General features: G+C 51.0%; 2 protein-coding genes across 5 annotated transcripts; one reads left to right on the top strand and one right to left on the bottom strand.

Annotated features, from left to right (window-relative positions):
• Positions 1–2,939: 2,939 nt before the first annotated feature.
• On the bottom strand, positions 2,940–20,942 carry abce1 (ATP-binding cassette, sub-family E (OABP), member 1). 4 transcript variants are annotated; one of them, XM_056443381.1, is made up of 19 exons: positions 20,880–20,942; positions 19,068–19,177; positions 18,893–18,978; positions 18,728–18,825; positions 18,547–18,664; positions 9,415–9,552; positions 8,212–8,281; positions 7,415–7,511; positions 7,023–7,112; positions 6,799–6,920; positions 6,173–6,297; positions 5,488–5,584; positions 5,067–5,126; positions 4,944–5,002; positions 4,272–4,382; positions 3,992–4,134; positions 3,467–3,589; positions 3,185–3,296; positions 2,940–3,055 (listed from the first exon to the last, which is right to left on the bottom strand). In XM_056443381.1, exons 2-19 carry the CDS (start codon positions 19,168–19,170, stop codon positions 3,008–3,010), a joined length of 1,800 nt encoding a protein of 599 aa, XP_056299356.1. In that variant the 5' UTR covers positions 19,171–19,177; positions 20,880–20,942; the 3' UTR covers positions 2,940–3,007. The 4 variants fall into 4 exon arrangements, with proteins under 4 accessions (XP_056299356.1, XP_056299355.1, XP_056299353.1 ...); XM_056443380.1 differs by having other exon boundaries at positions 20,874–20,897; XM_056443378.1 differs by lacking the exon at positions 20,880–20,942 and adding an exon at positions 20,560–20,624.
• On the top strand, positions 20,312–22,270 carry anapc10 (anaphase promoting complex subunit 10). The gene is made up of 6 exons (XM_056443445.1): positions 20,312–20,413; positions 20,671–20,788; positions 20,907–20,997; positions 21,116–21,236; positions 21,318–21,371; positions 21,746–22,270. The coding sequence occupies exons 2-6, from the start codon at positions 20,674–20,676 to the stop codon at positions 21,923–21,925; spliced, it is 561 nt and encodes a 186-aa protein (XP_056299420.1). The 5' UTR covers positions 20,312–20,413; positions 20,671–20,673; the 3' UTR covers positions 21,926–22,270.
• Positions 22,271–23,157: the final 887 nt, after the last annotated feature.

The following is a 23,157-nucleotide window of genomic DNA, read 5'->3' as shown; positions in this document are numbered from 1 at the left end:
CTCTTGAACACAGTGCGGTGGGTTTACTTTGGTCTCTTGGCTCTTGAACGCAGCACGAGGGTTTACTTTAGTCTCTTGAACGCAGCGCGGTGGGTTCACTTTGTCTCTTGGCTCTTGAACGCAGCGCGAGGGTTTACTTTAGTCTCTTGGCTCTTGAACGCAGCGCGGTGGGTTTACTTTGTCTCGAACGCAGCGCGAGGGTTTACTTTATGTCTCTTGAACGCAGCGCGGTGGGTTCACTTTATGGCTCTTGAACGCAGCGCGAGGGTTCACTTTATGGCTCTTGAACGCAGCGCGAGGGTTCACTTTGTCTCTTGAATGCAGCGCGGTGGGTTTACTTTGGTCTTTTGGCTCTTGAACGCAGCGCGAGGGTTTACTTTATGTCTCTTGAACGCAGCGCGAGGGTTTACTTTGTCTCCTGAACGCAGCGCGAGTGTTTACTTTAGTCTCTTGGCTCATGAACGCAGCGCGGTGGGTTCACTTTATGGCTCTTGAACACAGCGCGAGGGTTTACTTTAGTCTCTTGAACGCAGCGCGGTGGGTTTACTTTATGTCTCTTGAATGCAGCGCGGTGGGTTTACTTTATGTCTCTTGGCTCTTGAACGCAGCGCGGTGGGTTTACTTTAATCTCTTGAACGCAGTGCGAGGGTTTACGTTGTCTCTTGAATGTAGCGCGGTGGGTTTACTTTATGTCTCTTGGCTCTTGAACGCAGCGCGGTGGGTTTACTTTATGTCTCTTGGCTCTTGAACGCAGCGCGGTGGGTTCACTTTATGTCTCTTGGCTCTTGAACGCAGCGCGAGGGTTTACTTTAGTCTCTTGAACGCAGCACGGTGGGTTTACTTTATTCTCTTGAACGCAGCGTGGTGGGTTTACTTTAGTCTCTTGAACGCAGCGCGGTGGGTTCACTTTATGTCTCTTGGCTCTTGAACGCAGCGCGGTGGGTTCACTTTATGTCTCTTGGCTCTTGAACGCAGCGCGAGGGTTTACTTTAGTCTCTTGAACGCAGCACGGTGGGTTTACTTTATTCTCTTGAACGCAGCGCGGTGGGTTTACTTTAGTCTCTTGAACGCAGCGCGGTGGGTTCACTTTATGTCTCTTGGCTCTTGAACGCAGCAGTGGGTTCACTTTATGTCTCTTGGCTCTTGAACGCAGCGCGAGGGTTTACTTTAGTCTCTTGAATGCAGCGCGGTGGGTTTACTTTAGTCTCTTGAACGCAGCGCGGTGGGTTTACTTTATGTCTCTTGGCTCTTGAACGCAGCGCGGTGGGTTTACTTTAGTCTCTTGAACGCAGCGCAGTGGGTTTACTTTATGGCTCTTGAACGCAGCGCGAGGGTTTACTTTATGTCTCTTGAACGCAGCGCGGTGGGTTTACTTTGGTCTCTTGGCTCTTGAACGCAGCGCAAGGATTTACTTTAGTCTCTTGAACGCAGCGCGAGGGTTTACTTTATGTCTCTTGAACGCAGCGCGAGGGTTTACTTTGTCTCTTGAACGCAGCACGAGTGTTTACTTTAGTCTCTTGGCTCTTGAACGCAGCACAAGTGTTTACTTTAGTCTCTTGGCTCTTGAACGCAGCGCGGTGGGTTTACTTTAATCTCTTGAACGCAGCGCGGTGGGTTTACTTTAGTCTCTTGAACGCAGCATGGTGGGTTTACTTTAGTCTCTTGAATGCATCGCGGTGGGTTTACTTTAGTCTCTTGAACGCAGCGCGGTGGGTTCACTTTAGTCTCTTGAATGCAGCGCGGTGGGTTCACTTTGTCTCTTGGCTCTTGAACGCAGCGCGGTGGGTTCACTTTATGTCTCTTGGCTCTTGAACGCAGCGCGAGGGTTTACTTTATGTCTCTTGAACGCAGCGCGGTGGGTTTACTTTAGTCTCTTGGCTCTTGAACGCAGCGCGGTGGGTTTACTTTGTCTCTTGGCTCTTGAATGCAGCGCCGTGGGTTTACTTCAGTCTCTTGAACACAGCGCGAGGGTTTACTTTATGTCTCTTGAACGCAGCGCGGTGGGTTTACTTTGGTCTCTTGGCTCTTGAACGCAGCGCGAGGGTTTACTTTGTCTCTTGAACGCAGCGCGAGTGTTTACTTTAGTCTCTTGGCTCTTGAACGCAGCGCGAGTGTTTACTTTAGTCTCTTGAACGCAGCGCGGTGGGTTTACTTTAGTCTCTTGAATGCATCGCGGTGGGTTTACTTTAGTCTCTTGAACGCAGCGCGGTGGGTTTACTTTGTCTCTTGAACGCAGCGCGAGGGTTTACTTTGTCTCTTGAACGCAGCGGGGTGGGTTCACTTTGTCTCTTGGCTCTTGAATGCAGCGCGAGGGTTTACTTTATGTCTCTTGAACACAGCGCGGTGGGTTTACTTTGGTCTCTTGGCTCTTGAACGCAGCACGAGGGTTTACTTTAGTCTCTTGAACGCAGCGCGAGGGTTTACTTTAGTCTCTTGGCTCTTGAACGCAGCGCGAGTGTTTACTTTAGTCTCTTGGCTCTTGAACGCAGCGCGGTGGGTTCACTTTATGGCTCTTGAACGCAGCGCGAGGGTTCACTTTATGGCTCTTGAACGCAGCGCGAGGGTTCACTTTGTCTCTTGAATGCAGCGCGAGGGTTTACTTTAGTCTCTTGGCTCTTGAACGCAGCGCGGTGGGTTCACTTTATGGCTCTTGAACGCAGCGCGAGGGTTTACTTTGTCTCTTGAACGCAGCGCGAGGGTTTACTTTGGCTCTTGAACGCAGCGCGGTGCTTAGCGGTGGGTATCCTTTGGGTTTTTTCGTTACCGGTGGCTGAACCGATACTTTATTTTAAAAACGTCTCTGGAGAAACTATCAACTCATGAAGCACTGAAACATACATGTTCTCATGTGTGTGTACACATACTGTGTACTAGTACCTTGATGTGTGTGGCTCCTGAACGCACCGCAGTGGTTTCTCATCTCAAGGATTCAGACACGATGATGTTTGGATATATTTTATTGAACGCGGATGTCCCGGATGTCCCTGAACGCCTCTCAGCAAGAGGCCTAGTCGTCCAGGAAGAAGTAGTTCCCGCTCTTCTTCTGCTCCGTGTCCTGCAGACAACCATTCAACAAACTTTATTCGTACATTAAAGCGTCGACAGCGTTCTGCAGGAAACCGTTACTGTAATGCAGACGAGTCGCCAGCAGGGGGCAGCGAGGCCGTACTGTGTGTACTAGTACCTTGATGGAGTGAGACTTGTTGATGCGTGGTCTGAAGTTGTTCGGGTCTCTTCTGAAGGTGATCTCCAACAACGCCAGAAACCTGTTCATCCCCGCCAGCAGACCCTGAGGCCTACACACACACAGAGAGAGACACACACACACACACAGAGAGAGACACACACACAGAGAGAGACAGAGACACACACAAACACAGAGACACACAGTCAGGAACAGAGTACTCTGTGTACTAGTACACGGGGGCGTGTACTCTGTGTACTAGTACACGGGGGCGGGGCTCACGTGTTGGCCGTGGTCTTCTTGGAGGGAACGCCGTCGAACACGATGACGCGGTCGGCGAGGTACGTCGCCATGATGAAGTCGTGCTCCACCACGAACGCCGTCTTCTTGGCGTGGAGGATGTACCTACACACAGGGAGGAGTGAGGAGGAGGAGCAGCAGGAGGAGAGAGGAGGAAGAGAGAGACGAGGAGCAGGAGGAGGAGAGAGGAGCAGCAGCAGGAGGAGAGACGAGGAGCAGGAGAGAGGAGGAAGAGAGAGACGAGGAGCAGGAGGAGGAGAGAGGAGGAGCAGCAGCAGGAGGAGCAGCAGCAGGAGGAGAGACGAGGAGCAGGAGAGAGAGGAGGAGCAGGAGGAGGAGAGAGGAGCAGCAGGAGGAGGAGAGACGAGGAGCAGGAGAGAGGAGGAGCAGGAGGAGACGAGGAGCAGGAGAGAGGAGGAGCAGGAGGAGGAGAGAGGAGCAGCAGGAGGAGAGACGAGGAGCAGGAGAGAGGAGGAAGAGAGACGAGGAGGAGCAGGAGGCGCTGACCTCTTGATGACCCTGGCGGCCATCAGCCTCTGCTCTGAGTCCAGGTAGGCGGACGGCTCGTCGATCAGGTAAACGTCGGCCGGCTTCCCCAGACACAAGGTGAGGGCGACGCGCTGCAGCTCGCCGCCCGACAGGTTCTGCACCTGAGGGGGAGGGGCCGGGGGAAGGGGGAGGAGTCAGTCTGACCACCGGCTCTGAGCTGCGGGCCGCCACTAGAGGGCGGAGCTTATTCATGGAGAGTACTGGAGTACTTCTAGTGGAGTACTCGTCGTGTACTCACGTCCTGGTCGATGATGCTCTCGATCTGCATGGGCTTCATGACGTCGGTGATGAACTGAGGATGAGTGTAGGCGTCTCTGATCTTCTCATGGAGCAGAGCTCTGACACTGCCCTACACACACACACACACACACACACACACACACACACACACACACACAATTGTGCGCATAAACTACACGTCTGGAGTGATTCGTCCCAATAGTGTTGAAATTATGAGCATTGAAAAACAAGACACGCCCCCAAGAGGCTGATTGGTCCATCTATATGACTCATCAGTCATGTGACACAGCTGTTGGGAGGTTCTGTGGGAACCGACCCGGCCTGGAGGAGGAGGGGCCACTACGGGTTTTCACCTAATTCAAAATGGAGGAAAGTCCAAGTAGGCGGAGCTTAGGGGTCTGAGAGGCTTTTCTGTGGAGCAGGTCCAATAGGACACGAGACTCTGGGCATCGCCGGGCAGACTGAGGGGGCGCTAGAGAGCAACTTATGTCTATTTACACCAAGCCTGACACATATTTAATGTGTGAAAAAGCAGATTAATACTAATACTAATAATACTACTAATAATCATAATACTACTACTAATAATAATACTACTACTAATAATACCACCCACAACCATTTCAATAGTTTTACTCGTCCTCTAACAATGTGACGAAGAGGAGCTGACCTTGAACTTTGGGCTGATGGTCTGAGGCTTGTAGCTCACGCTCAGGATGGGGACCTCACCTGAGGACAGAGAGAGAGAGAGTGAGTGTGTGTGCGTGTGAGTGTGTGTGAGTGTGTGTCTCACCTCCCCCGTCCGGCTTCAGGCTTCCCGCCAGCATCCGGATGAAGGTCGTCTTTCCCGTTCCTGAAGACATTAAACACAACGATGAAGACGAAGAACACCGGAATTCAGGAATTAACTCGATTTCTCTACAAATATAATAATATTGTTTAAAAGCTGCAAGATTTAAAAATAATACAATTAAATCTAAATAATGATGTCATAATAAAATAATTTACAATCTATAAAAAAATGTTTTAAATAAATTAAATAAAATCTAAGTAAAAAGCTTATTATTAACGAGTTTATGATGACGTGTCATTGATGAGTATTAAAGACGCTACAACGCCGTTCCCTCCCAGCATCACCATGTTGTTGTTGTTGTTGACTCACCGTTCTCTCCCAGCATCACCATGTTGTTTATTGTTTGTTGTTGTTGACTCACCGTTCTCTCCCAGCATCACCATGATCTCAGAGTCAGAGAATTCTCCGGCTTTGATCTCCAGACTGAACTCGCCCATCGTCTTCGTCATCGCCGGATACTAAATCACAAAAGAGATAAAACACCAAATATAAGATCATTTAAAAATAATTGAAATTGATTTAAAATCACTTAAATTCATAAAAATTAATTTAAGATAATATAAAAGAATATTTTTTTGAAGGTTATTTCAAATACGTCAAAATTAATCATTTAAAATAATGTATGATACTATAACAACACATATTTAAATATGATAAATAACGTTATTAAACTTTAGATGATTCAGAATATTCTAAGATAATTTAAAATTAATTTAGATAACTTGAAATTATTTCAGATAATATAAAAAAATATATTTAAACAAGATAACATATGGTAAGATTATTTAATTTCAGATAATTAAAAATATAAGAAGATAATTGAAAGTTATTTTAGATCACTTTAAATTAAAGATAATATAACAAAATATATTTTAAAAATGTAATAAAAAAGAGGTTCAGATAAAGTAATTAAACGATAATCGTCTGTCATTTCCGGATACTTGAATAAAACAAAACATTTGTGTTGTGAGGTGTTCCTTCAGAATAAAAGCATCTGTTGCGCTCCATGAATAGCGGATGAGGGGATGATGGAGGTGAAGACTCACCTGGTAGTGCCGCAGCCTCTTCACCTCCTCCTCGTTGGCCGTCTCCGCCACCTTGAAGACCAGCGACGTCTCTCGGAACCGGAGGTTCTCCGTGGGAACGTAGCCGTCCAGGAAGATGTTGATGCCTGAGGACGAGAGACCGACATCCTTGTTGTTTCACCTGGAGCCAGAACCGTCTGGTTTATACAAATATATATATATATTTATACACATATATTTGTATTTATATCTATATAGATCAAATGTATATAAATAAATATAGATAATTCATCTAAAAATAAAAAATTTAAATAAAAATAAAAATAATTTATCTAAAAAATTAATAATTATATATACATATATAATATATATGGTTCCGTGGTAAATAAAAAATATTAAAATAATTTATATAAAAATCAAAAAAATTATATATACATATAATATATATGGTTCCGTGGTAAATCAAAAAAATATATATATTTGTAAATTATTGCTATAAAAATAAATAAATAAAAATTATTTATATAAAAATAAATAAATATAAATTATTTATATAAAAATAAATAAATAGTTTATATATAGATATATGGTTCCGTGTGTGTGGTTGAGTGGTTATGTGAGTGTGAGAGTGTGTGTGAGTGTGTTACCCTCTCTGACGCTGAAGGGCATGGTCACGACTCCGTAGGCGCTCGGGACGCCGTACAGACAACAGATGAAGTCAGAGAGGTAGTCGAGCACGCTGAGGTCATGTTCTACCACGATGATGTACCTGGAGTACACAAAATACACATTATACACGCTGAGGTCATGTTCGACCACGATGATGTACCTGGAGTACACAAAATACACATTATACACGCTGTACACACACCTGTCCGGGGTGATGAGCGAGCGGATGGTCATGGCGGCCTTCAGCCGCTGCTTCACGTCCAGGTAACTCGACGGCTCGTCAAACATGAAACTGAAGGACAAAATATATTGTTATATATATTTAAATAAAAATTATTTAGATATAAATAAATATAAATTATTTATAAATAAAAATGATTCATGAATAATTTAAGAAAAATGTATATATATAAATCAATATAAATTTATAAATAAATAAGTATAAATTATTTATATATGAATACATATGTTTCCGTGTTATATAGCAGAAACTATAGTTTTATATATATATATATAAACATATTTATATAAAAATAAACAAATATAATGTATGTATATAAATCCCTAATGCATGGTTGTGTGTGTGGAGCTCACATGTCTGCTCTCTGGATGCAGACGACTGCGCAGGCGAACCTCTGCAGCTCCCCTCCGGACAGGTCCTCCACGTTGCGCTCTCTCAGGTGACTCAGATCTGCCCGGCAACAAGCGGCCAATCACAACACTTATTCTTATTTCCGATTCATTTGCAGAATTTTTTCTCCAATGATTGATCAGTTATTGTAGTGTGTGTGTCTGTCTGTGTGTGTCTGTCTGTCTGTGTCTGTGTGTCTGTCTGTGTGTCTGTCTGTGTGCGTCTGTCTGTGTGTGTGTGTGTGTCTGTCTGTGTCTGTCTGTCTGTGTGTGTGTCTGTCTGTGTGTGTGTGTGTCTGTCTGTGTGTGTCTGTCAGTGTGTCTGTGTGTGTGTGTGTGTGTCTGTGTGTGTCTGTCTGTGTGTGTCTGTGTGTGTCTGTGTGCATCTGTGTGTGTCTGTCTGTGTGTGTGTCTGTGTGTGTCTGTCTGTGTGTGTGTGTGTCTGTGTGTCTGTGTGTGTCTGTCTGTGTGTCTGTGTGTCTGTCTGTGTGTGTGTGTGTGTGTGTGTGTGTGTCTGTGTGTGTGTCTGTCTGTGTGTGTGTCTGTGTGTGTCTGTCTGTCTGTCTGTGTGTGTCTGTCTGTCTGTGTGTGTCTGTGTGTGTGTGTCTGTGTCTGTCTGTCTGTCTGTCTGTCTGTGTGTCTGTGTGTGTGTGTGTGTGTGTGTCTGTGTGTGTGTGTGTGTGTGTGTCTGTGTGTGTGTGTGTCGTCTGTGTGTGTGTCTGTGTGTGTGTCTGTGTGTGTGTGTGTGTGTGTGTGTGTACCTAGCTGGGCACACACGATGGTCTGTGTGTTCGTGTCGTCCTTCCTGGTCAGGATGGAGCCCACTGACCCCTACAGGCCACAGGAGGAAGTGCAACCGCTCCGATTAAAAACAAGCATCCACCAGAAGCTGCAGGTCGACACACACTACACACACACTGTACACACACTGTACACACACTACATACACTGTACACACACTACACACTGTACACACACTACATACACTGTACACACTACACACACACTGTACACACACTGTACACCAGGGCTATTCAACTTCAGTAGCAAGTGGGCCGAATAAGAAAATCACGGGGGGTGTGAGGGCCGCACAGAATATTGATCAAATAATGGCTCAAAATTAAAAACAGTAATGTATATTTCCACAGGGAAACAGTCACACACGAAAATGCGTCGGTATTGTGTGGCAAAAGTGTTGCGAACAAGCATCACTATAAACATGTTTCAAAGTGTAAATATCCGCTCAAGGTAACCAGTTGTTTCAGATCCCAAACCAAATGTTCCCATGAAAACATAAGAAATGTGACTTAATGGATCAATATATAAATTACTTGAAATGACACTAATATCTGGTGGCGCAGCGCACAGACTGCATGTCTTTGAGTGCAGACTTCTTTTGCGTGAAAGAGATCGAAACCAGGTCGGGCGATCTTTTTATTTTTATTTTTTCGACAATGTATTTCTTCCTCCGTGGCTGTGATGCGCTGCTCACTTATACAATCGTAATCGCCGACATGGATATGAACGGTGGCTTGAAGATCTCCAGCAATATGTTTGTGAATGTGTGACAAATCTGGTGCGCGAGACAGAGCCCCGCTGCAGATGTTAAGAGAACACAACACACGCACTCGTAGGGAAACCAGTAGGTTTGAAAACCAGTAGGGGTGTAACACCGGCAACCAACACGGGTGCGTAACATAAAGATGTAACCATACAGGTTTGGTTGAGGCAACAGTGAAACTCAATGGCTCTGGGTTAGATGTCTCAATGTATAAAAGAGGCGTGTCCGTCAGTTTTATTTTTTCTTACCAAGCTATACTGAATTGCAGGCAGTCTTGCGGGCCAGAGTTAAACTCAAACGGGCCGTATCCGGCCCGCGGGCCGCTAGTTGAATAGGCCTGCTGTACACACTACACACCCTGTACACACACTGTACACACACACTCCACACACTCCCCCCCCACCTTGACGGTCTTGGGGATCTGGTCCACGTACTGCGGCTTCACGATGGCTCGCAGGTCGTCCTCCAGGATCTTGGTGAAGTAGTTCTGCAGCTCGGAGCCTCGGAAGTACGTCAGGATCTCCTGCCAGTCAGGAGGGTTCTGGAGGAGGACCACACGTCAACAACAACAACAACAACGTCAGGATCTCCTGCCAGTCCGGAGGGTTCTGGAGGAGGACCACACGTCAACAACAACAACGTCAGGATCTCCTGCCAGTCCGGAGGGTTCTGGAGGAGGACCACACGTCAACAACAACAACGTCAGGATCTCCTGCCAGTCAGGAGGGTTCTGGAGGAGGACCACACGTCAACAACAACAACAACAACGTCAGGATCTCCTGCCAGTCCGGAGGGTTCTGGAGGAGGACCACACGTCAACAACAACAACAACGTCAGGATCTCCTGCCAGTCCGGAGGGTTCTGGAGGAGGACCACACGTCAACAACAACAACGTCAGGATCTCCTGCCAGTCCGGAGGGTTCTGGGGGGGTTATGGGTCTGTCGAGCTCCTCATTAGTCTCCTCGGAGACCTGAGGCAGCTCCCCAGAGCCCCTCCGTCGACTCTCCCTCCTCCCTATACTCAGTGGCATACAGGGAGGAGTAAAACCCCACCGCTCGCTTCCGGATCTGGCTTGGCTCCACAACCGGCTGCCCTGCGTCCGTCAGCAGTGAGTGGATCACTCGCCCCTGCCCACTCCTCTTCTCCAGGCCGAAGAAGAAGCTAGAGGGAGTGTCCATCTCCGCGATGTTCTGGAATCGGGACCTGACCAGTGCGCCTTGCACTTTAACTTTGAACAGGTCGGCGAGAGCCGCCTTTTTACTTTTGAGGACTTCAATATGTCCTCGATCTCCTGTGGACTCGCTTAAACTTTCTAGGTCCACTATCTCAGTCTCCAGGTCCTTCATAGATCTGGTGACGTCTCTAGTGACGTTGAAAGTGTGCTGCTGACAAAGAAGCCTAATCTCTATTTTACCACGGTCCCACCACTGCCTAAGATTATTAAAATCACTCTTCCTCAGCTTAAAAATTCCCCAAAAATAAAACAACACCTCTCTAAAATTCCTATCGAAAGTTAAAACTGAATTAAAATGCCAATACGCGCTCCTGGGTAAAAAGTTCCTCATAAAAACATGACATAAAACCAAAGAGTGATCAGTAAAACCAGCCGGAACAATGCTGCACATTTTGAAAATATTAAAATGGTGCTTAAAAACATAAATACGGTCTAACCTGGCTGAGGAGATCCTTCCCTCCCTAACGTGGGACCATGCGTACTGTCGGCAGTCCGGATGCATCCTTCTCCACATGTCCACCAGGCCATGAGAATGGACCAGCCTCCTCAGCACCTGCTGTGAAGCTGGATGTGGCTCTGTGTGGTTTCTGTCTTTAAAATCATCCTCTGTGCAGTTAAAACCCCCCCCCAAGAATAAAAAATCCTCCGAGGCACAGTCATTTAAAACATCATTAACTTTGGATAAAAACAGCTTCCTCTCTGTCCCAGTTGTTGGAGCATAGACATTTATAAAAACCACGTTAAAAAGGTCGAACCGTGCCTTCACGAAGAACAGCCTCCCCTCCACGATGTGTTTGACCTCCAGTGACCGCGGGCTGAAGGCCCTGGAGAAGAGGAAGCCCACTCCTCCGCTGAGGTTGGTGTTGTGGCTCAGGAGGACTTCGCCCACTCCCTCCTCCAGTCCGCCTCGTTGGTGCTGTCGCTGTGCGTCTCTTGTAAGAAGAGAACATCGTTGGCCTTCATCTTGTTAAATTCATAAATTGATGTTCTCTTCTTACTGTCCCTCGCTCCATTTACGTTTAAAACTCAGACTCTGAATGTGTTCATTCAAGGAAAAGAGTTTAAAAAACAAATAAAACTTAAAACCAACAAATCAAATAAAACACACATTGGAGCTCTCCACCTCCCCCTGCTGGATGCACTCCTTTACTTTGAGTAAAATATTTCTAATTCTAAAAACCTCCTGCATATCTAATTTCTTCTTCGCCATGTGATAGCGGCAGGAGTGCTCAAAGGCCACGAGGTCAGGGAAGTGATCCCTGACCTCTACCTTTTTGTTTGTTTTTCGTTTTATATAAAAACAAGCTTATTTCATCCGCCGTATACAGCTTTTGAGTCTGACTGTTTGTTAAAATCAGAGGAGAGTCGCTGTCCTCTGACCCCTCCTCATCACTGCTGTCCTCCACCGGCCCCGCCCCCTGACTCCTCTCCTCCACCCTGCTGGCTTTGGCCTCGCTGCCGGCGCTCTGGCCACTCTTCTTTCTTTTTGGGGCCTCTTTCTGCCCCCCTGCTTCCTCCTCGTCCATCTCCACCTGTTCATCCCCCTCCTCACCTACACCTTCTTCCTCCGCCCCTTCAACTCCACCCACCTGTCCTACCACCTCCATGGGCTTCCCATCAGCATTCTCTTTGTCCTTCCTTCCTTTTTTCTCCTCCTTTTTTCCTTCGTCATCACTTCCTACCTCAACCACAGCCTCCCCCCCACTGCTCTGGGTGATTTCAACACCTTTGCCACCATCACCACCACCCTTGCCAGCCGTAGCCCCATCAGCAACATTTCTCTTGTTTTTCTTACTTTCCCCTCCTTTATCCTCATCACTTCTCACCTCACCCACAGCCTCCCCCCCACTGCTCTGGGCAGTTTCCCCACCTTTGCCACCATCTCCACCCTCACCACCACCCTTGCCACAATCACCCCCATTTTTTGGGTTTTTCTTCTTATTTTTTTTTCTCTCCCTTTTTTCCATTTCCTTCTTCCTTTTCTTTATCCTCATTATTTCCCAGCTCACCCTCCTCCCCCCCCCCCCCCCCCACAGCTCTTGGCAGCTTTAGCCACGTCACCACCATCACCACCATTTTGTGAGTCTATTTTTCCTTTTTTTCCTTCACTCTTATCCCTTCCTACCCCACCCACAGCCTGCCTTTCACTGCCCTGCCTAGCCTCACCACCATCACCACCATCACCACCATCACTCACGCTCTTATTCATATCCACCACATGTGTGTCGGGGACAGCAGTAGTGACGCCGCTCGCCGCGCTCTCCGCCGTCTCTCAGAGACGCCGCGGTCGCGAGCCCCGCCGCCGCAGCAGCGGCAGCTGCCACGCCCGCTTCTCCCCAAGCCGGCCCAGCGCGACGCAACGCGCCGGACGGACCCGAGCCGCCCGGACCAGCTGGCGCCGGGTCGCCGCGCTTCGAGCAGACCCTCGCGGTGTGCCCCTCCTCCCCGGAATGAAAGCACTTCATCGCCGATGGAGACGCGTAGACGTTATAGTTAACATCATCTACTCTGACGCTGAAGCGCAGGTTTAACTCCGCGCTCCGGTCGTCGAGTATCATATAAACCGATCTACGGTAACTCTTGATATGCTTCATTGATCTCTCCTTGAACCCGCGAGATCTCTCTCATCGGGAGACCAGCTTTCCGTGCCGGAGAGCTCTCTGCTGAGAAACTCATCGGAGATGAGCGGAGGGACGTTTGAAACGAGGACTCTGGTGGACGGCTGATCCAGCGGAAACACCTGCACAAACAAATCTCCCACCGAGACCCTCCTCCACCACGCGGCTCACCTTCCCCACCTGATCCAGGAAGATCACGACCGAGCCGTTCATCTTGGCGGCGGACTTCACGCTGCCGCACCCGACCTTCTTCCCGACTGCCCGGCAATTCCTCCACGCTGCACGAGGAGTCACCGGAGATCTTAACCGTGTCTCCTCGTGAGCAGCGGGGGAATCGGGCAAACATTTCCGCCGCCCGAGCCCGGTGAGGCACCGCAGCGGAAGACACCCAGAGAAAAACCCAAATAACCACCAAACAAATTAAACTACTGTGAAACCCAACTAATGCACCACATAAACTAAATACAAACAACTATGAAAGAACAGAAAAGAGAGAAACACACAGACAACGCTCCGCAGCTCTCAAACACACACCCTGTCGCTCTGACGCTCAGCGTGAACTGAGAGAGAGAGAGAGAGAGAGAGAGAGAGAGAGAGAGAGAGAGAGAGAGAGAGAGAGAGAGAGAGAGAGAGACAGAGGGAGACAGAGAGAGAGAGAGAGAGAGAGAGAGAGGGAGAGAGAGAGAGAGAGAGAGAGAGAGAGAGAGAGAGGGAGGGAGAGAGAGAGAGAGAGGAGAGAGAGAGGGAGAGAGAGAGAGAGAGACAGAGAGAGGGACAGATGGAAGTGGAGTTCTTTCTACACACAAAACTTTCAGTTGGTGGACGGCAAAAGCACTCCACCCAAAACATTATCTCATCACCAAACGCCATCGTAGCCTCAAACGCCCTCGTAGCCTCAAACGCCCTCGTAGCCTCAAACGCCCTCGTAGCCTCAAACGCCATCGTAGCCTCAAACGCCACCGTAGCCTCAAACGCCCTCGTAGCCTCAAACGCCCTCGTAGCCTCACACGCCATCGTAGCCTCAAACGCCCTCGTAGCCTCAAACGCCACCGTAGCCTCAAACGCCCTCCTAGCCTCAAACGCCATCGTGGCCTCAAACGCCACGTAGCCTCAAACGCCTCGTGGCCTCAAACGCCCTCGTAGCCCCAAACGCCACCGTAGCCACAAACGCCTCGTGGCCTCAAACGCCATCGTGGCCTCAAACGCCTCGTGGCCTCAAACGCCCGTAGCCTCAAACGCCTCGTAGCCTCAAACGCCACCGTGGCCTCAAACGCCTCGTAGCCTCAAACGCCATCGTAGCCTCAAACGCCTCGTGGCCTCAAACGCCATCGTAGCCTCAAACGCCATCGTGGCCTCAAACGCCTCGTGGCCTCAAACGCCTCGTGGCCTCAAACGCCACCGTAGCCTCAAACGCCTCGTAGCCTCAAACGCCATCGTAGCCTCAAACGCCATCGTGCCTCAAACGCCACGTAGCCTCAAACGCCTCGTAGCCTCAAACGCCACCGTAGCCTCAAACGCCTCGTAGCCTCAAACGCCTCGTGGCCTCAAACGCCACCTTAGCCTCAAACGCCCTCGTAGCCTCAAACGCCATCGTAGCCTCAAACGCCACCGTAGCCTCAAACGCCCTCGTAGCCTCAAACGCCATCGTAGCCTCAAACGCCACCGTAGCCTCAAACGCCCTCGTAGCCTCAAACGCCATCGTAGCCTCAAACGCCCTCGTAGCCTCAAACGCCCTCGTAGCCTCAAACGCCACCGTAGCCTCAAACGCCCTCGTAGCCTCAAACGCCATCGTAGCCTCAAACGCCACCGTAGCCTCAAACGCCCTCGTAGCCTCAAACGCCATCGTAGCCTCAAACGCCCTCGTAGCCTCAAACGCCATCGTAGCCACAAACGCCACGTGCCTCAAACGCCTCGTGGCCTCAAACGCCATCGTAGCCTCAAACGCCACGTGGCCTCAAACGCCTCGTAGCCTCAAACGCCATCGTGGCCTCAAACGCCACCGTAGCCTCAAACGCCTCGTAGCCTCAAACGCCATCGTAGCCTCAAACGCCACCGTGGCCTCAAACGCCATCGTAGCCTCAAACGCCACCGTAGCCTCAAACGCCCGTGGCCTCAAACGCCATCGTGGCCTCAAACGCCACCGTAGCCTCAAACGCCTCGTAGCCTCAAACGCCTCGTAGCCTCAAACGCCCTCGTGGCCTCAAACGCCATCGTGGCCTCAAACGCCTCGTAGCCTCAAACGCCTCGTGGCCTCAAACGCCATCGTAGCCTCAAACGCCACCGTGGCCTCAAACGCCTCGTAGCCTCAAACGCCATCGTAGCCTCAAACGCCACCGTGGCCTCAAACGCCTCGTAGCCTCAAACGCCATCGTAGCCTCAAACGCCCGTGGCCTCAAACGCCTCGTGGCCTCAAACGCCATCGTAGCCTCAAACGCCTCGTAGCCTCAAACGCCACCGTGGCCTCAAACGCCATCGTGGCCTCAAACGCCATCGTAGCCTCAAACGCCACGTGGCCTCAAACGCCACCGTAGCCTCAAACGCCATCGTAGCCTCAAACGCCATCGTGGCCTCAAACGCCACCGTAGCCTCAAACGCCCGTAGCCTCAAACGCCTCGTAGCCTCAAACGCCACCGTAGCCTCAAACGCCTCGTGCCTCAAACGCCACGTGGCCTCAAACGCCTCGTAGCCTCAAACGCCTCGTGGCCTCAAACGCCTCGTGGCCTCAAACGCCACCGTGGCCTCAAACGCCACCGTAGCCTCAAACGCCTCGTGGCCTCAAACGCCTCGTGGCCTCAAACGCCACCGTGGCCTCAAACGCCTCGTGGCCTCAAACGCCCTCGTGGCCTCAAACGCCTCGTAGGCCTCAAACGCCATCGTGGCCTCAAACGCCTCGTAGCCTCAAACGCCACCGTGGCCTCAAACGCCTCGTGGCCTCAAACGCCTCGTAGCCTCAAACGCCACCGTGGCCTCAAACGCCTCGTAGCCTCAAACGCCACCGTAGCCTCAAACGCCACCGTGGCCTCAAACGCCTCGTGGCCTCAAACGCCACCGTGGCCTCAAACGCCTCGTAGCCTCAAACGCCACCGTAGCCTCAAACGCCACCGTAGCCTCAAACGCCACCGTGGCCTCAAACGCCTCGTGGCCTCAAACGCCTCGTGGCCTCAAACGCCACCGTGGCCTCAAACGCCACCGTGGCCTCAAACGCCTCGTGGCCTCAAACGCCACCGTGGCCTCAAACGCCTCGTGGCCTCAAACGCCACCGTAGCCTCAAACGCCACCGTGGCCTCAAACGCCACCGTGGCCTCAAACGCCTCGTGGCCTCAAACGCCTCGTGGCCTCAAACGCCACCGTGGCCTCAAACGCCTCGTGGCCTCAAACGCCACCGTGGCCTCAAACGCCTCGTGGCCTCAAACGCCACCGTGGCCTCAAACGCCACCGTAGCCTCAAACGCCACCGTGGCCTCAAACGCCTCGTGGCCTCAAACGCCCGTGGCCTCAAACGCCTCGTAGCCTCAAACGCCCTCGTAGCCTCAAACGCCTCGTAGCCTCAAACGCCACCGTGGCCTCAAACGCCCGTGGCCTCAAACGCCACCGTGGCCTCAAACGCCACCGTGGCCTCAAACGCCACCGTAGCCTCAAACGCCACCGTAGCCTCAAACGCCCTCGTAGCCTCAAACGCCACCGTAGCCTCAAACGCCACCGTAGCCTCAAACGCCCTCGTAGCCTCAAACGCCACCGTAGCCTCAAACGCCACCGTAGCCTCAAACGCCACCGTAGCCTCAAACGCCACCGTAGCCTCAAACGCCCTCGTAGCCTCAAACGCCACCGTAGCCTCAAACGCCACCGTAGCCTCAAACGCGCTCGTGGCCTCAAACGCCACCGTGGCCTCAAACGCCTCGTGGCCTCAAACGCCACCGTGGCCTCAAACGCCACCGTGGCCCCACCCGCCCTCGTAGCCCCAAACCCCACCGTAGCCCCAAACGCCCTCGTAGCCACAAACGCCTCGTGGCCTCAAACGCCACCGTAGGCCTCAAACGCCACCGTAGCCTCAAACGCCTCGTGGCCTCAAACGCCACCGTGGCCTCAAACGCCACGTGGCCTCAAACGCCCGTGGCCTCAAACGCCACCGTGGCCTCAAGCGCCACCGTCGCCTCAAACGCCCTCGTAGCCTCAAACGCCACCGTGGCCTCAAACGCCTCGTAGGCCTCAAACGCCTCGTGGCCTCAAACGCCTCGTGGCCTCAAACGCCACTCGTGGCCTCAAACGCCACCGTAGCCTCAAACGCCACCGTAGCCTCACACGCCACCGTAGCCTCAAACGCCACCGTAGCCTCAAACGCCACCGTAGCCTCAAACGCCTCGTGGCCTCAAACGCCTCGTAGCCTCAAACGCCCTCGTAGCCTCAAACGCCCTCGTAGCCTCAAACGCCATCGTAGCCTCAAACGCCCTCGTAGCCTCAAACGCCATCGTAGCCTCAAACGCCCTCGTAGCCTCAAACGCCCTCGTAGCCTCAAACGCCACCGTAGCCTCAAACGCCACCGTAGCCTCAAACGCCACCGTAGCCTCAAACGCCCTCGTAGCCTCAAACGCCCTCGTAGCCTCAAACGCCATCGTAGCCTCAAACGCCACCGTAGCCTCAAACGCCCTCGTAGCCTCAAACGCCCTCGTAGCCTCAAACGCCATCGTAGCCTCAAACGCCCTCGTAGCCTCAAACGCCATCGTAGCCTCAAACGCCCTCGTAGCCTCAAACGCCCTCGTAGCCTCAAACGCCATCGTAGCCTCAAACGCCATCGTAGCCTCAAACGCCATCGTAGCCTCAAACGCCATCGTAGCCTCAAACGCCATCGTAGCCTCAAACGCCCTCGTAGCCTCAAACGCCATCGTAGCCTCAAACGCCCTCGTAGCCTCAAACGCCATCGTAGCCTCAAACGCCATCGTAGCCTCAAACGCCACCGTAGCCTCAAACGCCCTCGTAGCCTCAAACGCCATCGTAGCCTCAAACGCCCTCGTAGCCTCAAACGCCCTCGTAGCCTCAAACGCCATCGTAGCCTCAAACGCCCTCGTAGCCTCAAACGCCATCGTAGCCTCAAACGCCCTCGTAGCCTCAAACGCCATCGTAGCCTCAAACGCCATCGTAGCCTCAAACGCCCTCGTAGCCTCAAACGCCATCGTAGCCTCAAACGCCCTCGTAGCCTCAAACGCCCTCGTAGCCTCAAACGCCATCGTAGCCTCAAACGCCCTCGTAGCCTCAAACGCCCTCGTAGCCTCAAACGCCCTCGTAGCCTCAAACGCCATCGTAGCCTCAAACGCCACCGTAGCCTCAAACGCCACCGTAGCCTCAAACGCCCTCGTAGCCTCAAACGCCATCGTAGCCTCAAACGCCCTCGTAGCCTCAAACGCCATCGTAGCCTCAAACGCCCTCGTAGCCTCAAACGCCATCGTAGCCTCAAACGCCATCGTAGCCTCAAACGCCCTCGTAGCCTCAAACGCCCTCGTGCCTCAAACGCCCTCGTAGCCTCAAACGCCACCGTAGCCTCAAACGCCCTCGTAGCCTCAAACGCCATCGTAGCCTCAAACGCCCTCGTAGCCTCAAACGCCATCGTAGCCTCAAACGCCCTCGTAGCCTCAAACGCCACTGTAGCCTCAAACGCCATCGTAGCCTCGCCCTCGCCGTCTCTACTCACGTCGAAGCGGCCCAGGTTGGGTTTCTGTTTCCCGGCCAGGATCTTCAGCGCCGTGGACTTGCCGATCCCGTTGGTGCCGACCAGCCCCAGAACCTCTCCGGGCCGAGGGATCGGCAGCCTGCCGACGGGTTAGGGTCAGAACACATTCTGACTGGGGGTCAAGGGTCAAAGGTCGACGTACCGGTGCAGCTTGAAGGAGTTGGCGCAGTAGCGGTGCGTGGTCTCCTTCTCCAGGTTGCTGGGCAGGTTGACGATGGACAGCGCGCCGAACGGACATTTCTACCACGACAAGAGGAGTTAGAACAGAACAGAAGCCCCGCCCCTTCGCCGTGGCCCCGCCCCTCACCTTGATGCAGATGCCACAGCCGATGCACAGAGACTCTGAGATCCAGGCGATCTTACTCTGAGGGGTCACCTCGATGCACAGCTTCCCTGCACACACACACACAGGTGAGTGGTCCCTGAAGGGGCCCTGAGGGGGCGTGGTCCCTGAAGGGGCGTGGCCTCTGGCCCTCACTCACCCATGCGGACCACCGGGCAGCTCTTCTTGCACTCCTGTCGGCATTTCTTGGGTTTGCATTTGTCGTGGTTAACGATGGCGATCCTGGTGTTCTTATCCGCCATGACGGAGCTGAGGGGGCGGGGCAGAGGTCAGAGGTCACCGACCGGCTCGTGCGTGGCGTTCAGGGACCCAAAGCCAGCAGACAATATGTGGACGTAGAGGACAACAACAACAACAACAAACGCCCTCAGCACTGAAAACAGCCACAGACCTGGACCTGGTCCCCCAGACCTGGTCCACCAGACCTGGACCACCAGACCTGGACCTGGTCCCCCAGACCTGGTCCACCAGACCTGGACCACCAGACCTGGTCCTGGTCCCCCAGACCTGGTCCACCAAACCTGGACCACCAGACCTGGACCTGGTCCCCCAGACCTGGACCACCAGACCTGGACCTGGTCCCCCAGACCTGGACCACCAGACCTGGACCTGGTCCCCCAGACCTGGACCCCCAGACCTGGACCACCAGACCTGGACCTGGTCCCCCAGACCTGGACCACCAGACCTGGACCTGGTCCCCCAGACCTGGACCTGGTCCCCCAGACCTGGACCACCAGACCTGGTCCTGGGTGGAACTAAATGAGATCTTGGAGTGTTTTTCAGTCGCATCAGACTAAACTCTGACCTGTTTTAGCCCCCCCCCCCCCACCCCCTCTGACGGCCCTTTAATGAACATTTAAGAGCATTTAACCTAAAGCATAAAGGTCGGTTTGCGGGGTCCGGACCGTGAACGCAGCGCGGGCGATGAGTCCTTAGATAACTTCTGACCGGTGGGTCACGAGCCGAATCCAATAATCGATCACAATGATTGAAGGAGCAGTGACTCGCGACACCGAGCCGGTAGCTTCTGGTGTCATAACGTTTATCTGGCCGTTATGACCCGGGATGGAGGAGCTACATGTGGCTAACGTTAGCTTAGCACTGGAGGCCCGCACTGTGACAGCCGCGCGTCTTAAAAGGCAACAACCCGCCCCAGTGAAGGCCCAGAACCCGGTCGAGAGGTTCTGAACTCACCCTTCTTCCGCTCCCGGTTCGACCCCAAAACAAAGCCCGGGAAATACGCCCGGTGTTTCGGGTTAACGTGTCTCTCCGGAGGCAACGTGTTCTCTCCTGGAAGCCGGCTGGGGGGAAAGATGGCGGCCGGAGCGACGTGTTCAGAGCGCGACGCTCCCGCCGCCCGCGTGACGTCATCTGACACGCGACGCAGCGGAGAGTGGGAGAATGTGGCGGAAACACGATAAACCTTTTGATCTTTGAGATGCTTTGACGCGACTTCTGGGAAACGTTCGGACAAATAAACACTTTGTAAGTTTTTACTAATATGTATCTTCTGAGTTCAGCTCGAGTCATAAATACTAGATCGCGTCCCCACTCATGTCGCACTTGTTGTAAGCTAACTCGTGATTCACGTCGAATAAGAAGCTTCCAGATGTTTCTGTTCATTATCACACCTCCACTGTGGTGACGTCACTGTTTCATATCGCAACTTCCGTGTAAACATGCGACACGCCTGAAGGGAGTTTAGCTTGAGCTTGTTGTTGTTGTTGTTGTTGTTCGGTCAGAGGATGGCCACCCCGAGCAAGACCCCCCCCGGAGCCGACCCCAAGCAGCTGGAGCGGACCGGCACGGTCCGGGAGATCGGGTCCCAGGCGGTGTGGTCCCTGTCCTCCTGTAAACCGGGTCAGACACACACACACACTCACACACACACACACACACACACTCACACTCACACTCTCACACACACACACACACTCACACTCACACTCACGGCTCCCGTCTCACGCTCCCCCTCCAGGCTTCGGAGTGGACCAGCTGAGGGACGATAACCTGGAGACGTACTGGCAGTCTGACGGGTCACAGCCGCACCTGGTGAACATCCAGTTCAGGTAGAGAGAGAGAGAGAGAGAGAGGTAGAGAGAGAGGTAGAGAGAGAGAGAGATGTAGAGAGAGCGAGAGCGAGAGAGAGTTTTATATCCAAATAACCTGTGTGTGTGTGTGTGTCAGGAGGAGAACCACCGTGAAGATGTTGTGTATTTATGCCGACTACAAGTCAGACGAGAGTTACACGCCCAGCAAGATCTCCGTGAGGGTCGGGAACAACTTCCACAACCTGCAGGAGATCCGGGTACCCACTACTACTGTTGTTGTTGTTGTTTACCGGCCTTGTCTGCATCCTCTCACCCTCCTCCTCCTCTCCCCCCTGCAGCAGTTGGAGATGGTGGAGCCGAGCGGCTGGATTCACATCTCTCTGATGAATCAGGTGTCAGACGCTCGTCTTTCATTTATTTTAAATGTTACATTCAAATTAAAATACACTTAAAAAATATTTTATTTCAACCTCTAAACATTTTTTTTGTGGCTCTGAATAAAATGTATTTATAGCAGATATATAACCTGCATTTTAATTGTTTACATTCTTTATTTTATATACTTCTAATTATTTGAAACTTTACTTGTATTTAAATTTATTCATATTTATTAATAAAATTTCATTTAATTTCTTCATATTTATATATATATTTGTATTATTTTTAATTGTATTTATTGTCCTTGTGACGGCTGATGGATCAATAACGGCTCAACAGCTTCTCTGAAGTTTCTTTAACTCTCTTTATTTGTTGTTGTCGTCGTCAGCGGAACAACGAGCCCGTCAGCACCTTCATGATCCAGATCGCGGTTCTGGCGAACCACCAGAACGGCCGCGACACCCACATGCGGCAGATCAAGGTTTACACGCCGGTGGAGGAGAGCTCCATCGGCAAGTTCCCCCGCTGCACCACGGTGGACTTCATGATGTACCGCAGCATCCGCTGACACGGGGGCCCCGTGGCCCCGTGTCGTCTTCCTCCTCCTCTTCTGGCTCCTCATCACCCTCTTCCTACCTCTTCTTCCTCCTCCTTCTTGCTCCTCCTCACCCTCTTCTTCCTCCTTCCTCCTCCTCCTCCTCCCCTAAATTAAGGAGCTGCCACTCTAATCCCGTGTAAAGATGTTTAAAGTGACTGTTTACGTTTTTACGTCACAGACTTGATCCAGTGACTCTGAAGACAAACTGTTGTGCCTCCAGACCGTCTGCTGTTGTTGTTGTTGTATTAAATGTGTTTTCTGCCACAATGTGAGTTACTGACTGAAGACAATAAAGATAAACTTTAATTAAATAAACGTTTTGTTCCCACATTGGAAAAACTGCAAATAAAAAGAGAATAAGTTAAAAAGTAACTTTTCACGATAGAAAATGTATTGACTTTAATAAAATTATTGCGAGAAAATATATGCAAATAATCCAGTAGTATAAACTTATTGCACTTGATTAAATATAATTATTACACTCGTATATTTATTGTAGTAGAACAAATATTATTGTAGTATAATAATTTATTTATTATACTAGAATACATATTGTACGTGATTAAATATTATTGTACTAGATTAACTATAACACCAGTATAATTATTGCACTTGAATAAATATAATTATTACACTCTAATTGATGTATAGCACCAGTATGAGTGTAATGGGATCAGAGTATTAGTAATAGTATTCGTAATAGTAATGGTAGTATTCTCTACTCAAATGGCTGATGAATAGCCGGAACTGTAGTTCTGCCGTTCGGCCACCAGAGGGCGCAGCGCGCTCCTCCAGACATGCGGAGGGAGCAGCGACGAGGAAAGTACTGAAGTACAAGTACACTGCAACAGTGTATAAATACTCACGTTACAAGTACAAGTCATACATTAAAATGAATTTAAGTAGAAGATAACAAGTAGTAACATTTAAAAGTACTAAAAGTAATTCTTGGTTTATTCTTGATATTTAATTTCTCTCCAGAGGGTGTGAGCGTGTGAACACTGAGGGAACTTACCATTGTGCTGTCAACAAGCTGCAAAGCATCATGGGTAATATAAGAGATGTTTTTTAGCTCACACACACAGGAAGTGTGTTTAAATTATTTTTCTTTTCCTTCATGCTTCTTCCTTTCCTTTCCCTCATTCCTTGTCTCTTTCCTTCTGTCCCTCCTCCCCTAAAGTGAAAGTATTACGGTGTAAAAA

Source organism: Pseudoliparis swirei, chromosome 21 (assembly GCF_029220125.1).
Source record: "Pseudoliparis swirei isolate HS2019 ecotype Mariana Trench chromosome 21, NWPU_hadal_v1, whole genome shotgun sequence".
Lineage (NCBI taxonomy): Eukaryota > Metazoa > Chordata > Actinopteri > Perciformes > Liparidae > Pseudoliparis > Pseudoliparis swirei.
The sequence above is the reverse complement of the archived record's forward strand: the minus strand, read 5'-3'. Positions and strand labels throughout refer to the sequence as shown.